Source organism: Lagenorhynchus albirostris, chromosome 17 (genome assembly GCF_949774975.1).
Source record: "Lagenorhynchus albirostris chromosome 17, mLagAlb1.1, whole genome shotgun sequence".
NCBI classification, from domain to species: Eukaryota; Metazoa; Chordata; class Mammalia; order Artiodactyla; family Delphinidae; genus Lagenorhynchus; species Lagenorhynchus albirostris.
Window position 1 is genome coordinate 46,719,165 of NC_083111.1, and position 14,941 is coordinate 46,734,105.

At 42.4% G+C, this 14,941-nt stretch overlaps 1 protein-coding gene across 3 annotated transcripts in view; it reads right to left on the reverse strand.

The window, feature by feature from the left end:
- The window catches only part of YWHAZ (tyrosine 3-monooxygenase/tryptophan 5-monooxygenase activation protein zeta), a 32,387-nt gene extending 18,637 nt beyond the window's left edge, over window positions 1-13,750 (reverse strand). The window contains exons 1-2 of one of the 3 annotated variants that reach the window (XM_060127287.1): window positions 13,380-13,750; window positions 10,202-10,506 (exon numbers count right to left, since the gene is read on the reverse strand). In XM_060127287.1, coding sequence (XP_059983270.1) covers window positions 10,202-10,495 — 294 coding nt within the window. In that variant the 5' untranslated portion in view covers window positions 10,496-10,506; window positions 13,380-13,750. Of the gene's footprint in view, window positions 1-10,201; window positions 10,507-11,531; window positions 11,690-13,047; window positions 13,186-13,379 lie in introns of those variants that run through there. The other 2 variants (XM_060127288.1, XM_060127286.1) reach the window with 2 other exon arrangements.
- Between the last annotated feature and the right edge of the window lie 1,191 nt (window positions 13,751-14,941).

Consider the following 14,941-nt stretch of genomic DNA (forward strand, 5'->3'; position numbering starts at 1 on the left):
TGCACAGAGAATTTTCCCAGAACTTTCACTTTATTCTGTAGAGCCCCTGAGACTTTTATCATTCCTAAAGTCTCAAAATTCTAAAAGGCAAGCAGCTATTTTCATTGCAACGAAGGCCCATCAATTTAGAAATTATTCTCTTACTCCCTCTTGTGGCTGCATTGCTTTCCTTTCTTTCAATTGCAACTCCACCAGTTGCTCCACCAAAACTGCTAATGAATTAGATGGTGTCAAGAACTAATTTGGTACGTATTTGAAGACTTTCTGTGTAATGTTGGCACACAGTAAAATTTTAGGTATTCTATAAATGATAAAGTCATATAGATATGAAGGGACAGAGCTTCTTAACTTCAAGGATGAAACCATAGAGGACTCTGACCAGTCACTTAACTGAATGCATTTTCCACTAATAAGAAATAGATGGCAAATCTGCACCATCTAACTTTTAAAATAGCAACAAGGAATTTGATAAAGCCAAGATATATTATTCTATGGTGTTTAAGGAATGTTGAAACCAGCCTAAAATTTCATTTTAATTCCTGTTAAAAAGCCAGAGTAGTTTGGCTCCCTGATTCTTACCAAAAACGAAACAAAAGACAACCACATAAAAACTCAATGCTGATAGAAAGCCTGGTGTGTTCTAAAATGTTTTTTTTTTAAATTAGTATTTTAGTCATATTCGAAATGTACCTCCTAAAGATTAAAAGATGGTGAAAAGTACCAAAAAGAAATTATTGAGCATTGAGTGATAACTGCTAAAACTGTCTGACACTAGGGTCCCCTTCCCCAGAGCCTTTCTCAGAGCTAGCATTAATGTTGACCTACTTGGGTTGAAGTTTCTCACCAATCAAGGCCCCATTTCCCAATATTTCCATCACAAAGCACTTTTTGTTTTAAAAACCTCATTTTTTATAGTGCTTTTTAAAACTTGCACATGCACATTGTGTGTTGTGTATAATTCCTTAGTGGGACCAGATTATCAGCCACTTTTAAAAAAGAAGGTTGAAGACCAGCTCTTCTGAATTTGACCAACACACAGTACTTTCCCCTCTAGGCTGTTGAGATTCTTTTTATGAGCAGAGGCTTTTTATATTTATTATGTTTTTCTTTATGCACAGGGCTTATAAAGTAGCAAGTAATCAATAAATATTAAATTTAAAGTTTAAGCAGTTTATTAAAATTCTCTTAAATTTAATCCAAAATTAATAAATCAAGCCACAATGAAGTGATATCAAAGAAGCACAAAAGAAGGTAAGCAGTATATTTGCTATCTACTATTACCACGGGGATGTATTAACTCTATATAAAATATCCTAGAGGTAGATGCTATTATTATTTCCATTTTGCAGATGTGGAAATAAGAGTCACAGAGATGTAATACCTGCCCAGAGTCATAAAATGAATTTTAAAAATTCAAACACCAAAAGTCTGCATAGTCTGTGCTAGGTTTTATCACCCCTTTAAAGTAAAGCAGCACACATTATAGTTTATTTTTTAGAAATATTCGTAAGATTATTCTTCAAGTCTTATCCCTATGACCCAATTAAATTTAAGTCTGATGATAATCCTCTCTTATCAGATGGAAACTATCAAATGGTAAACTGAAGGGAAAAGTCATTACTGTTAACAAAGTGTTATGATCCATTTGATGTCATTTCCAAACATCTTCTAAACACCGTAGTAAAATACTCATCAAATTACTGACTTAAGAATTTGCTTGTTCTAAGAATACTACTGCCTACCTATACACTGTCCTCAACTGTCAATTTCCCAGAATCACATTTTAAAGGTAATGTGTTTTGAGTAGGATTTTCATCACGTTTCCCTTGGTTGAATGTGGTCCAAGTATTCCTTTGAAATTCTGGGCAATGGTGTTTAATGTATGTTGTTTTAAGGGGCAAAAATAATTATGAGTTGACAATTCATGAGTCTTGGATCAACAAGAGAAATAGGTCTGTCTCAGAAAAGCATTTGTATTTAATCACTTAGATGAGAAACATTCAACTCACCACTGGGTTCCCTGGTAATACCGCTAATTTAAAAAAACTCGTAGATCCTGGAATTTGTTTGCGAGATGGAAGTTAACCTCCACTAAAACATTTCTAACTTCTCTAATGATGTCCAACTCATTAAGCAATTCAAATAAATGAAATTCCTACAACAAAAACTGCACCTTTTCTAGGTCTTAAAAGAATGAACATGCATACAAGTCAACCAATTGGACAAATCTTAGTTTGACTTACTTAACTCTATAGATTAACATTTGACTGACTGTCATTACATTCTTACTTTGCCATCCTACCTGTAGTTAATACCATCGTAACTGTATTTTTATTTGGGGGAGAAGGGAAGAAAACTCACAAATTCTGTTGAAAGAAAGAAAAAGCTTATATGCTGAAACCTTTTAGTTATCTATTCCAATACAAACAAACATGAATGTGCCATACAACAGGACCATACTGGTAGAAGTCAGATATATTCAACCATGCTTTGTTGCCCCCAAGATCCACACTATAGCAAACTAACGTCACCAGAAAAACATTAGTGAAATCTGCCAAGATATAAGACTATTTAATACTACATCACTACTTATGTCACATTATACCTTACCAGAAAATGCAAAATTATATCAGTGACAAACGACAACTGCTACTGCATAGCAATTTTTACAGATACAAGGTTTCATCATTATAGGGAAATGCTCACTAGAGAATAAAGGAGAATGACCTGTTGCAAAGAAATGTACTTGGTACAATGGGAACTGATAAGAATGTGGTGGCTAAGCATGCCATTTCTCCCAAGCCAAATTCAAATTTGTGCCACCTAAATATTAAGCGTATCATTCCTTCAGCATACTTTACATATTAAATACCACAAATGTCAATGGTCCTGTTTTTAAGGGGAATAAAGAAATAGAGCCAATCTTCTTAAGTTCAAAAACAACATGGATATCAAAATTAAAATAAGTTACAGGGCTTCCCTGGTGGCACAGTGGTTGAGAGTCCGCCTGCCGATGCAGGGGACGCGAGTTCGTGCCCCGGTCCGGGAAGATCCCACATGCTGCGGAGCAGCTGGGCCCGTGAGCGCAAAATAAATAAATAAATAAGTTACAAATCAGAGTAATGAAACCCTCAGGAAACCCTCGGGCCATAAAGATGGGAATCAGCAGTGGCTTGTGTCAGGGAAAGTAAGAAGACCAAACTAGAGCTGAAGGCGTTATAGAGGGTATTCTGGCAAAGATGGAGCAAATGAACAGAAGGAAAGCACTGTTTTATAAAACGGTAAGAAGAGTAAGAGCTGTCTGTATATAGCATAGAACCGGGAAAAGAACAGTAAAGATAGCAAGTCCGAGTGAATGACCACCACTAGCTGTAAAAGGTTTACAATTTAGCTTCTGTCCATTAAAATTAGGTCAAGTTTACCCTTCCTCACACCATCACTTTCTTGCCAATATGCTTCTGAGTGGGAGAGTAAGGGGCAGAACTACTACTAACTAGTACAATGGCAATGGCAAATAATCCTGGGTACTACCCACGGGAGTGCATCATACAAATGAGTATCAACAATGTAAACGGTTGAGAACCTATGATGTAGGCAACACAGCAATAACTTGCAATCAGAAAATGAAGTCAAAGTTGAGTCCAAGATGTCATTTTGATTAAGTCTAGAAAATGTGCTAAAAATTAAGAGGCTAGAAAGGACAGGTAGTTTCAAAAGGAAGATGAACTCTTGCTTGTAGCACGCTGAAATTGACAGCAATTCTAAATCCTCTAAAGAGCAGTGTTTATTCTCAATGTAAAACCATAATAAAAAAAAGAGCTATGGAAACCAGGATGAAATCACAAGAGGAATATCTCAGGAATTCTAGAAAAAAAATTCTAATGCTTAATAGAATTGCAATGGACTACATTAATTTTTAACTTAGCTGACATCAGAACACCCATAATTTTGACTTTTAAAAAATTTCTCATACACACAAATGTTCTTCAATATAAATGTGTCAAAGATCACCTATTTTGGAATAAAAAACTTGTGGTCAAATTAATCTAAATGGTCCAATAACATTTAATATTATAAATGAAGAACTATTTCACATACTGGGCTCCCTCTACGTGGTAGAACCAGTCATCAGATATGAAAATAGGTAATATATTCATGGGGGAAAAAAAAAAACCCTGTCTTTCACAGGTTAAAGCCCCAATTCCAAAAAAAAACCCCAAGGTTAATATATGAATGTGATAAACTATGATGGAGGGCACTGAGAATCTATTTCTGACATTAGTAAAAGGAGAAAGTTAGTCCAAAGAACAGAACTGGATGATCAGAAATCCAAAAAAATGGTCAAATCAAAAGCTCTGATTTTCTTTATAAGAGCAGAATTATTTTTGCATGTCTATCAACACACCTTGTTTTGGCAAAATCTGGTGTCACTTCCTTTGCCTGTTTCATACGGCCATTAAGTCCCACATTCCTTAATTTATAACATAGTAGACCCTTCATGATCTAACCAGTACCCCTCTCTCTCCTAATCTCTTGCAAAATTATTGGAAAAGGCTTTTAAATAAAGCAATGTTCCCACCTACTGTTCTGATAGAATGAACCATCACTTAATTTGCTGGATTAACCAAATCCTACTTACCTAATAGACTGGCTTTACATTAGGCCTTTCATTCCTAAGTAAACATCAATCATGCCCATGACTTTGGGCTAAATACTTCAGATAAGTTTTTCGGCTACTCTCTGGAACTCCCTTCAGCTTCTATCAGCAGTTATAGCCTTATTAAGAGTCCCATATTTGTTTCCCGAACTATGCCATTATACTTGGCTATAATTACTTAAAATGGTATGTTACTTAAGTGTTATGAAATATAAGTATGAAAAGAAGTGTTCCTATGAAAACTAAGCTGAATGCGCGAAACGACTAGTTTTTAAAGGAGAGTCACACACACACGCACACCACTTGGGTTATTCAAACTAAAAGATTAGAAAAATATTTCTAGGATTATGAACTGATTATTCTTCTAGCTTTCAAGTTCTCACTCTGCTATGCAAACTCAAACAGCATTTTGTAAAGGATGCATCTATTTTAGGGGTGTCTAGTAAATTATTTCCATACTGTGGATCTATGCATATTCAAAGAAAAGGTCTTAGCTCCACATTAGCAATGGGCAAATGAACATACACATCTGTTTTAATTGAAAATAAATGTTTAGACCAAGTATGAACACATACTTGAACCACTTTCCAATTAAACAACTAACTTGGGTCTTCCTACTGTACCACTATTGAGGTGTTACCAGTAAGATTTCTTTACTGATAAAGTTGGGTTTTTAGAAGAAAAAATGAAAATCAGAATTATTCTCCATACGCTATTACAACTCTAAGGTAGCTTTATTTTCCCTCCTTTCTAATTCAAAAGCCTCTGCTAGGGCTGAATACAATTTCTTCCTCTTTCTTGGGCAGATTAGATGCATAAGTGTGCATGTTCCTCCTCTACTTTAAGATTTTACTCAGGTTTTTTTTTTTTCCCCCGGTACGCAGGCCTCTCACTGTTGTGGCCTCTCCCGTTGCGGAGCACAGGCTCCGGACGCGCAGGCTCAGCGGCCATGGCTCACGGGCCCAGCCGCTCCACGGCATGTGGGATCTTCCCGTACCGGGGCACGAACCCGCGTCCCCTGCATCGGCAGGCGGACTCCCAACCACTGCGCCACCAGGGAAGCCCATTACTCAGGTTTTTTGCTTTAAGTCCAATTTTGAATCCTTTCATCTTTTCCTCTTAGTTCACTTTTAACTATCTTCACAGCTCATCTAATCACTAAACATCTCCAGGTCATCTATATCTCCTCTTAGAACAGGCAGGAAAGACTTCATTCTTATCTAAGTATTGCTATGCCAAAAAAGGACAGGTAACCTGTTGCTCTTGATCAAGCTGTTATTCTTCCCCTTCCCACCAAACGGCTAACATCTACCTCTCCTTTCTTTGTTCCTTTATTTTCTTTCATTTACACTTCACACACCTCAGACTTCCCAAATATACAAAATACCTCACCAGGGTCAATGTTTAATGGTTATCATGAAAACTCTTTTAAAAAGACTACTGAATTTTATTCCCAAAAAGACTATCAAATGTACTCCTTCCTGGAAGGGACTGTTGCTATCTGCTATGTCACATAAGGTCTTTGTACTCTGAAACATACCAAAAACAGTTATTGACAAAAACATGTAAATATATATAGTAGTGAAAATGAATATAACACTGCAGAAGTCTTCTGAGAAGCCCTTATTCCAATAAGTGAACTGCCTAGTGATTTTCAACTTAAAACTCTATATAGCAGTTTTTAAAGCCTAAGACACATATTAACACATTATTGACCAGGGGATTTCTGCAGAAACTAACGCCTGTGGCCAAAATCTGTCTCTGGTCAAAAATGTGTTAACATATTCAGACTAGGAAGGACCCCAAAGCTGCCTGGTTTCCTAGCTTGCTCCTGCTTAATGGCATTTCCATGAGCTAGAGATAAAACCCAGTGCCCAGCAACCACACCTTGAAAACCACACCTTAAAAATGTAGAGAAGCATAATAAAATGGAACGCAGTCAAGTTAACTGAATCACACAACTACTGTTGCCAACTGTTACAAATGGCAGACTCATGATTTTACTGATTTGTGAAAGGAAGCCATTCTTTACCTTATACCAGTGGCTTTCAATTTTTAAATGAAACCTTTGAAAATTTGCTGGCCAGTACGGGCCCTCTGCCCTAGAAAAATACACAACTTTTAAGGCTTCTTGGATCTTTTAATTACAATTCTTGGACTCCTGAGTTACGAGACCTCTATATTATTAGAGGCAGGTTTGTACTATTGTCACTGCTTTAAACAGAAGCCCAAAACTGAGATAAATTGGGGCACTAAGAGTACCTGATTTTCTTTCTCCACAACAACCCTATGGGGTAGATATTATTCCCATTTAATTGAGCTCAGTTTTCTCTGAGGGATGGAAGATTTCTTTAGGCCACTCGGCTATTCAATGGTAAAAAGTTGGTTTGACTCAAAACCTGGAGCTCTTTTTACAACACTACATTCTTCTTTGAGTTTGAATTAGGTTCAATCTAGTATGCATATCCTCATTTCATTTTCCATTTCATCATGTTCAGATAAAGTACCCAATTTTTTGGCTTCTTTTGAGTTTAGACAGAAGAGGTGTTGATCCCCTCCCCCACGAACACGAGAGCTTTTGGTCTAAGATCTGGTAGAAAAGGCAGACTACATTAGTTCACAATTTAACGACACAAGGAAGAAAACTGCAATTTTTTTGGCATAAAGAGAAGTCCATGCTGTGAAGAATAAAGCCAGTGACCATTTTCCACAGTAATGCTCTAAAACTTTTGTCCAAAGTAACATGTTCCCTGCTCTTTCTCTGCTTAAGTAAATGATATAAATTAAGCAAACTGCTCTTTCTCTGCTTAAGTAAATGATATAAATTAAGCAAACACTTGATAAAGTGCCCATAACCAGAATGGCGGTAACCTAATAATGGACTAAAGAGCTCTTCAGAAGAACTTTGAACCGTGGAGGTTAGTTCCCCCTAGTAGGAAGAAAGAGAATATTTTCTTAGCCAGTATGATACAGGTACTCAATAGAACAATGAAGTCTGGTTCATCACTGATGCCACCAGCCAATAATGTTAATTCTGAAAAGGAATTACCTGCTTGTTTTCCTCAAATTAAAAGTCAAAGTTCAGAAAAAAACTAGAGTAATAAAAATTATAACTGGTTATATTTTTATAAGTAAGATATTGAGATATAATTAAGCACACTTTCATTAATCATCAAGTAAATCAGTTCAAACAATTATTTTCTCTAGGAGAAATAACAGTTCTGCTATATTTTACTCTTCCATTTTACTAAAAAGGGGAAAAGGAATTTTATGCAAGATGTTTCCAGAGTCAACATGACCTGCCTGAAAAAAAGATGACAGGGAAAGAAAGAAGCCTGCCTGTAACGAATCACAGTATCTGTAAATATCGAATTTTCCCAAGTTGAAACAGAAAAGGCCTTGGAAAATTAGCAGTGCTGCTGACCTAGTTCTATTATCCTCTTTTCCAAAAGAAGGCTTTTTGCTCATTTACTTAACAAATACTTGAGTATCTACTATATGTTAAGAGGCATGAGCCATGCAAAGATCACTACTGGAGCTTTACTTTAGAAAAGACTAAGGCTGGAAGCAAAAGCTTGTTTACGATTCTGAGTCTTCTGTATAATAAAGGAAATAAACTTTCATTTATCTATACTTTCGAAGTGGAAATTTCGTTTAGACTCGGTAAGAAGCCAGTGCTATTCTGAAGGAGAACATGGGTAGTGACCAGTATGAAACCCCTTAATAATCATAACAAGGAGAAGCTATTTAGAGATTAATCCAGTTATTCTCACCCACGGATCCTATTTTTTTTCCTTGATAAGGAAACCAAAGGGAAGTAAAGTTAAAACTGCTATAGTCTTTTCCTAGGAAAATCCTCACAATGACAGGACCTTTTATACTTCTTGTGTGGAAAACATGCAGATACCTACCTGGAATCTCAAATAAGCTGTAAGTAGAGGGTAAATGTTACTGCATCCCCCACTTATTCCTAAAATTGACTTTTGTCTTAAGGGAAATTATAACTTGTAGCAAACTCTTTGAAACCAAAATAAAAATTATTTGATCTATTAGGTGTAATAATTGGAGGAAAAATATCAGAGTGAACAAAACTCAGTAACGTACACAGGTGCTAATCAGTAAACAGAGCAAGGTGGGAAAAGCCCAACATGTTTTTTATTATAGGAAAACATCATATTTTCAAATTTTAAATATTCTTATTACCTTAGCAAACCACAAGATGAGCATTTGTCATTTAGTATCAATAAAAGCCAGAACTCCCTTCTCATCTTAGAAATGAATGATAGCTATCAATGTAAAGATTTCAAGTAAGCAATCAAAAACAAACCACACACAAGACAGATACCACACAAGAAGACTGGCGCCCACGTTAAGATAAAAAATATTATTGTTCTTTAAAAAGATAGCCTAAAGAAAATCATCATTTAAGAAAAATACTCATAATTTAGGAACTGAAGATATTCCATTAGTCTCAGACTAGTATAAAGGAATCGTAATACCATTATAACTTTAACAAAAACTCCAAACTCCACAACATGAGAAATAATCCTATATCGCTCATTATAGTAGTTCTTCCGTAAACAAGGTTCAAATAATTAAGTAGTGCAGCTGGATTTTCAGAGGAATTGGGATATTGCATCCCTTTATATACCAGAGCCCTGCCATACTGAGACCCAATGTGTAACCTGAAGTCCTGAAATACAAGAGAAATCATTTAGTAAAACCCACTTCAAATATTATTCCAAAAACCATGGTTCATTAAAAGGGGAAAGTATTAGTGTATATAAGTTGTTACATGCTAAATGGTTGGATCGTCTACCAATTTATCCTCAGATTTAAACTTTTCTGCCACAGAAAATCATTTGTAAGAAAATTTTAAAATTAACCAAAATGTAATGTTCAATTCTTTTAAGCTATTTAGAGAAGCAGTGCTTCAACAAGTAGATACTGAATACTTAAAATACTTCTTGAATGAACCTGGAAAAATCAAGCTTGAGTTTTTCATAATCTTTTATTGTGGTTGTCAGTGTTCAAAGTTGAGACCTCCAACACTTAAACGCAGGAAGAGGCAAAAGCAACTGTGAAGCCAGTTTTCCGCATGGCTGACTCATTACATTAACATTATAGTGGCTAATCCAGGGAAGGCTTCTAGGTCTACAGTGAGTCTCCTATTACATCGCACCTAAAACAGGGTATGTAAAATTCCTGCATCCATATACGTACTTTAAAGAAAATCAGCTCTAGAACTACTACAAATATTCTAACCATAACTGAAACGATATACAATTACTTTACCTTTTCAATTAGAACAAAACACACTACTAATCTATTTGAACTGATTGATAATCATCTTTGCATTTACCTTATACAACTGTTTTAACATCTTTTTGTAATGACACCCTGAAAGACTTGGAAATCTAGAACAACCCATTTGCAAAAGGAAAGGAAAAACCAAAGAAAGAAAAAGTTGAGAGTAACCTAACTGATATGCATTACAGGAACTCTATATCATAGCGACGCTAAACTGAATGGTTTGATTCTCACCAGTACATCATTGCAGATATCTCTTAGCTCGGTCTCAATTTTCTCTCTGTATTCTCGAGCCATCTGCTGTTTTTTCTCAGCACCTTCCGTCTTTTGCTCAATACTTGAGACGACCCTCCAAGATGACCTACGGGCTCCTACAACATTTTTATAAGCAACTGAGAGAAGATTCCTCTCCTCATTGGATAATTCAGCTCCTTGCTCAGTTACAGACTTCATGCAGGCCGCCATGTCGTCATACCGCTCAGCCTGCTCGGCCAGTTTGGCCTTCTGCACCAGCTCATTTTTATCCATGACTGGATGTTCTGCCGGGAAAAAAAAAAAAAGTAGCATTTAGATATTTTTTTTTCCATTAAAACAAACAGACTGAAAATTATACCTTTTGTAAACAAGCTATGTTAACACCTCAAACCTAATTACCTATGGAAGATTCTTTACACGAAAAATTTAATGCAGCCTCACAAAAGAATGCTAAGAAAAAAAATACTGGCATGCTCAGCATGCAGAGGGTACATTTAAAGCCATTAACACTGGTTTAGCAAAACTAAAATTACATTACCTCATCTTTGTTCAGGATCCTTATTTCACATAAGGTTAAAGCACATTCACCAAGAGGCGGCCTTAAAAACCAACCGTTATCTTACTTGGTCAAAATCTCAACTCCAGTTTCAAATATCACTAAATAATCCAAAATTAAGCAGCTTTTAGTGAAAACACCACCTATGAAGAACATTACACTATCACACTCCCAGAATCACGATACCTGTCAGTTGAATGTAATTCATGTCCTTTTACTTTGGTAATAGCTACTCTTGTCAGGAGGGTTTAAATTTTAGTTGGTATCCCCCCCACCCCAAGTCCACTGATCTTTGCAACAGCTGATCGTAGCATGCCAATTTTCTGGGAGAAATGACCAAACTGCTTGTTTTAATATATTGTGAATGTAAAACCACCACCAAGGATCAATACATAACTGACCCTAAGGCTTCATTTATCTGTACCTTGTTATATGCACACAGGCTTAAAAATAACACCCATGAATCCTGGAACTTCGATTCTTACTATCTGCGAGCACTAAAATGTATCTATTAAGTGCTTCCCGGTGTCACCAGTGTTTCTGATGTCACTGTTCAGTTTAAATGCAGAATTACTGCACTGTTCCTAGTAGTCAAAATTTAATTGAATACATTATCACCCGAGCTGCCCTTATATCGTAACTTCCTAATTCTTTCTCATTTTAAAGCTCCTTCGACTTTTCAATTTCCCCCGTTTTACTATTCCTTAATATATCCTTTTGAAAGGTCCTAAAGCAGCACAGAAAGATACTAACCCATACAGTGGTCCCACAGGGTACAGGATTTATGATGAACAGAAGAGTCACTGTCATTCACTACAGGAAATGACTCCCTTTCTTTACCTTCCCAGGGAAATCCCACAATACTTTTTGTTTCAAAAAACCAAATCGGCACAGGTCCTCTGTGTTTGAACAAGCAATTAGCGAGCTTGAATGGGAACTAGACTGTTTCAATGCGAAAACTAAAATTTGTGATCGCATAACCTCCCCACCCCCCTCTTCTTGAAATTACTAATTTCTCCCCTTTTCTTGAAATTACTAATTTCTCCCCTAGGAACTCAAAAATGCTCTCGGACTAACGCTGCTTCTAATGAAAATTATCTAAGACCAGTACAAAGGTTTCTCTCCCCAACTCCTCGGATGCAAGCGGGAAATGGATTAGGTTTCTCAGAATAACCAGCGCTCCAAGGACTGGCCGCACCCATTTAACCCTTAGCCGGCCTAAGACGTCGAGGTGGGTGAAACGAAAACGGGCCGACTGCGACTTTAAAGTGCAAACCCTTCCGTCCGCGCCATCCGCAACCCCCCTCCTTGGCTCCGCCCAAGCTGGTGCCTCCGCTCGGTCCCCGAGTCTCCCTCTTTGTCATGGCGGATCTGTGTCAAGGAGCCCAACCTACTGCCGAGTGTTAATTCCCCCACCGGGGCCGGAGGGAGGAGCCGCACGCCCCCGCCCGAGCCGGGGAGGGGAGCCGCCCGCGCCGAGGGCACCGACGCCAGCGCCGCCCGCAGAAGCGGAACCAGACGAGCCGGCCGCGGACACACCCCACTCTCCCACCGGCGTCCGTCCGCCACCGGCCACCGCGGGTGCTCACTTAGTCTACGGGGACCCGACAGCTGCGGCAGGTGGGGGAGGGGCGAGCCACACCCAGGCGAGCAGGGCCACCGCCGGCTGTTATGCTCTGGCTCACCCGCCCCGCAGAGCGGGGTCCCCGTCTACACACTCAGACCAGGACCCTTCAGTTCCAGCCCCCGCGGGAACGAGCGAGACGCGCGGCCCACCGTCTTCCCCATCCTCATCCCTACCTGGGTTTCCAGCCCCCCTCCACCCGGACATAGAAAGCCAGCCCATCCCCCACCCCGCCAGGAATATTCAAGTCCCCCCGCCGCGGAACCCAGGAAATTCGGCTCTGGGTCGCGGGCGAGCCCCACCCCGGAACCGACTCGCCCGAAGTGCGGCCTCGCCCAGGTCTACCTGGCGGGCGCTTCCGGGCCGCCTCGGCTCGCAGCCCGGTGCCCGGGCCTCCCGCCGCGCCGCCACCCGGGTGGGGGAGGGCTGGGTGCCGCCACCGCAGCGCGGGGCGCGGAGGCTGCGCCGAGGAGCGGGCGGGAGAGGCAGGGGAGGGGGGAGGCGGCGGGGAGGGGGCGGCCTCACCTGCGCCACTGCAATGCCCGCAGCCGCCGAGTCATTATCTCGGGCGGAAGCGAGCAGCGGGGAGGCGCTGAAAAGGGAGCTTCGGGGGCGCGGGTGGCAAAGGATCGCAGCCGGCGGTGCCTCGGCCGGCCGGGAACCGGCGACCGGGCGGGTCCCGGGGATCTGGCGTGTGGGCGCCCTTCCCACCGAGGGGGCCGGGACCGGGGCCGGGCGCTCATCGCGGCCGATGCGGAAGCAAGTAGCCCGAAGCAGCCGCTAGCCGCCCGCCCGAATCCAGCGGAAGAGAAGCCGCCGCCCGTCTTCGCCTGAGGAGACTCCGCCTCAGCCCAGCGCCGCTCCCGCCGGGCGAGTGGGGCTGAAGGGATGCGGAGCGGGGACGGCCCCCGCGCTTTCGGAAGGCTGGCCTGGGACAGGAAGGAGCCGGGCGAGGCGGCGGCGGCCGGATCCCTTACCTGTGTCCGGAGTGGGTGGCGACGGACGGACGGGGCTCAGCGGTCTCTGGGCGGCAGCGGCGAGGCTGAGACTCTGTCCCTGGATCTCGCTGCTCACAGGCTACAGCCGCTCCGCAGACACGGGGTTTCCTCCAATCACCAGCCCCGGCAGCAGGGGCGCCACACGCACGATGACGTCAAACGCTGCTATGGCAACCGTTGATTGGTGCCCACAGCTCAGGGGGCCCAGAGCAACCGCCGCTCCCCAGCGCGGGGCCGTCCTGCCCGCCCGCACTAGAGGGCGAGCGGAGGAGCGTGCGTCCTCTCCGTTCCCAACACTCCTCCCCAGCCCGCTCGGTTTCCAGCTTTTCTACTCCTGTCCTGAGTGCGCCTGAACAGGAAGCTCTTTTTTTTTTTTTCTCCTGGCCACCAATACCCCCACCCCTTACTCGCCTTCCCTTCGGATCCCCCCGCTACCTCCGCCGGCTCACTCTTCTAAACCAGCCAGGAGGAAATTTCTCCCCACCCCCACCGTAGCTTTTCGTGCGATCCTTCTGCGCCTGCGCCAGTTACTCCCTCTAGAAGGGGCTCCCGTTCAGCAACATCCGGGACCTTTCACATCCTCCCCCACCACCACCTCCCAGCCGCCTGGCCCGCCCCGCCCTCCGTGTTTCGCAGTGGTAGCTGCCCCCGGGGCCATCCGAGGGGCGGGATTACGAGAGCGGCTCCGCGGCGCTAGCATCCTGATCTGGACTTGGGGTAGTGGGAGGGCGCGGTCAGAGGGTCGGGTAGGGGCGTGGTGGCGCGCTAGCCTGCTAGCCCGCCGCTCCCCCACGCCGGGCGGGGCGACCGGGGCGCGCGGCCCCTCCCTTTCTCTCTTCCGCCGCCGCGGCTTTACCTGCTAGCTCGGGGAAAGCGGCCGGAGGCCTTTTAAGGCTCGGCAGAGAGTGAGGCGTCCGGTCCCAGAGGGTGGGCTGAGCGACGGGATGGTTTTCCAATCGGAATTTGGGGATCAGCGCGCAGTGACAGCTGCGAGGGGACAATGGGTGGGCGCGAAGTGGGGCTGAGGTGGGGCGGGCGGGCGGAGCTGAGGCCTGGAAGGAGGCTCTCAGAAAGCCTACAACCTCCGAGGGGAAAAGACAGCTTCCTTAGATGGAGGCTTTGAGGTGGCCGGGGAGGCCTTAACAAGAAGGGAGGCAAAGAAAGAGGTTTGACCGTATTGCCTCGTTTCTCGTAGGTTACATTTTTGCGTCCAAATAAAGCTTTCACTTAAAGACCTCATGCTGCAGTGGTTTAAAACGTAATGATGATTACGTATTTTCTCCTGAAGCAAGGTTTTAGGGACTCGGGGGTTCCCGGGGCCCGGATTGACCCAGCTGGCGGTGGGCCGCAGGCAGGGCGAGGAGCAGGGACCGGGAGCCAGGAAGAGAGGAAAGAGAAGGGCGGAAATTGCAGGTGCCGCATTAACGTGCCAACCTAAAACGGTAGGGCCTCCACCCAGTCAATTTAAGGAAGTTCTAAGAGATGAATTCACAGTGTGAAATGTCCCTGATCCGTGTTCCTTTAAATGTATTAGAGCTTAG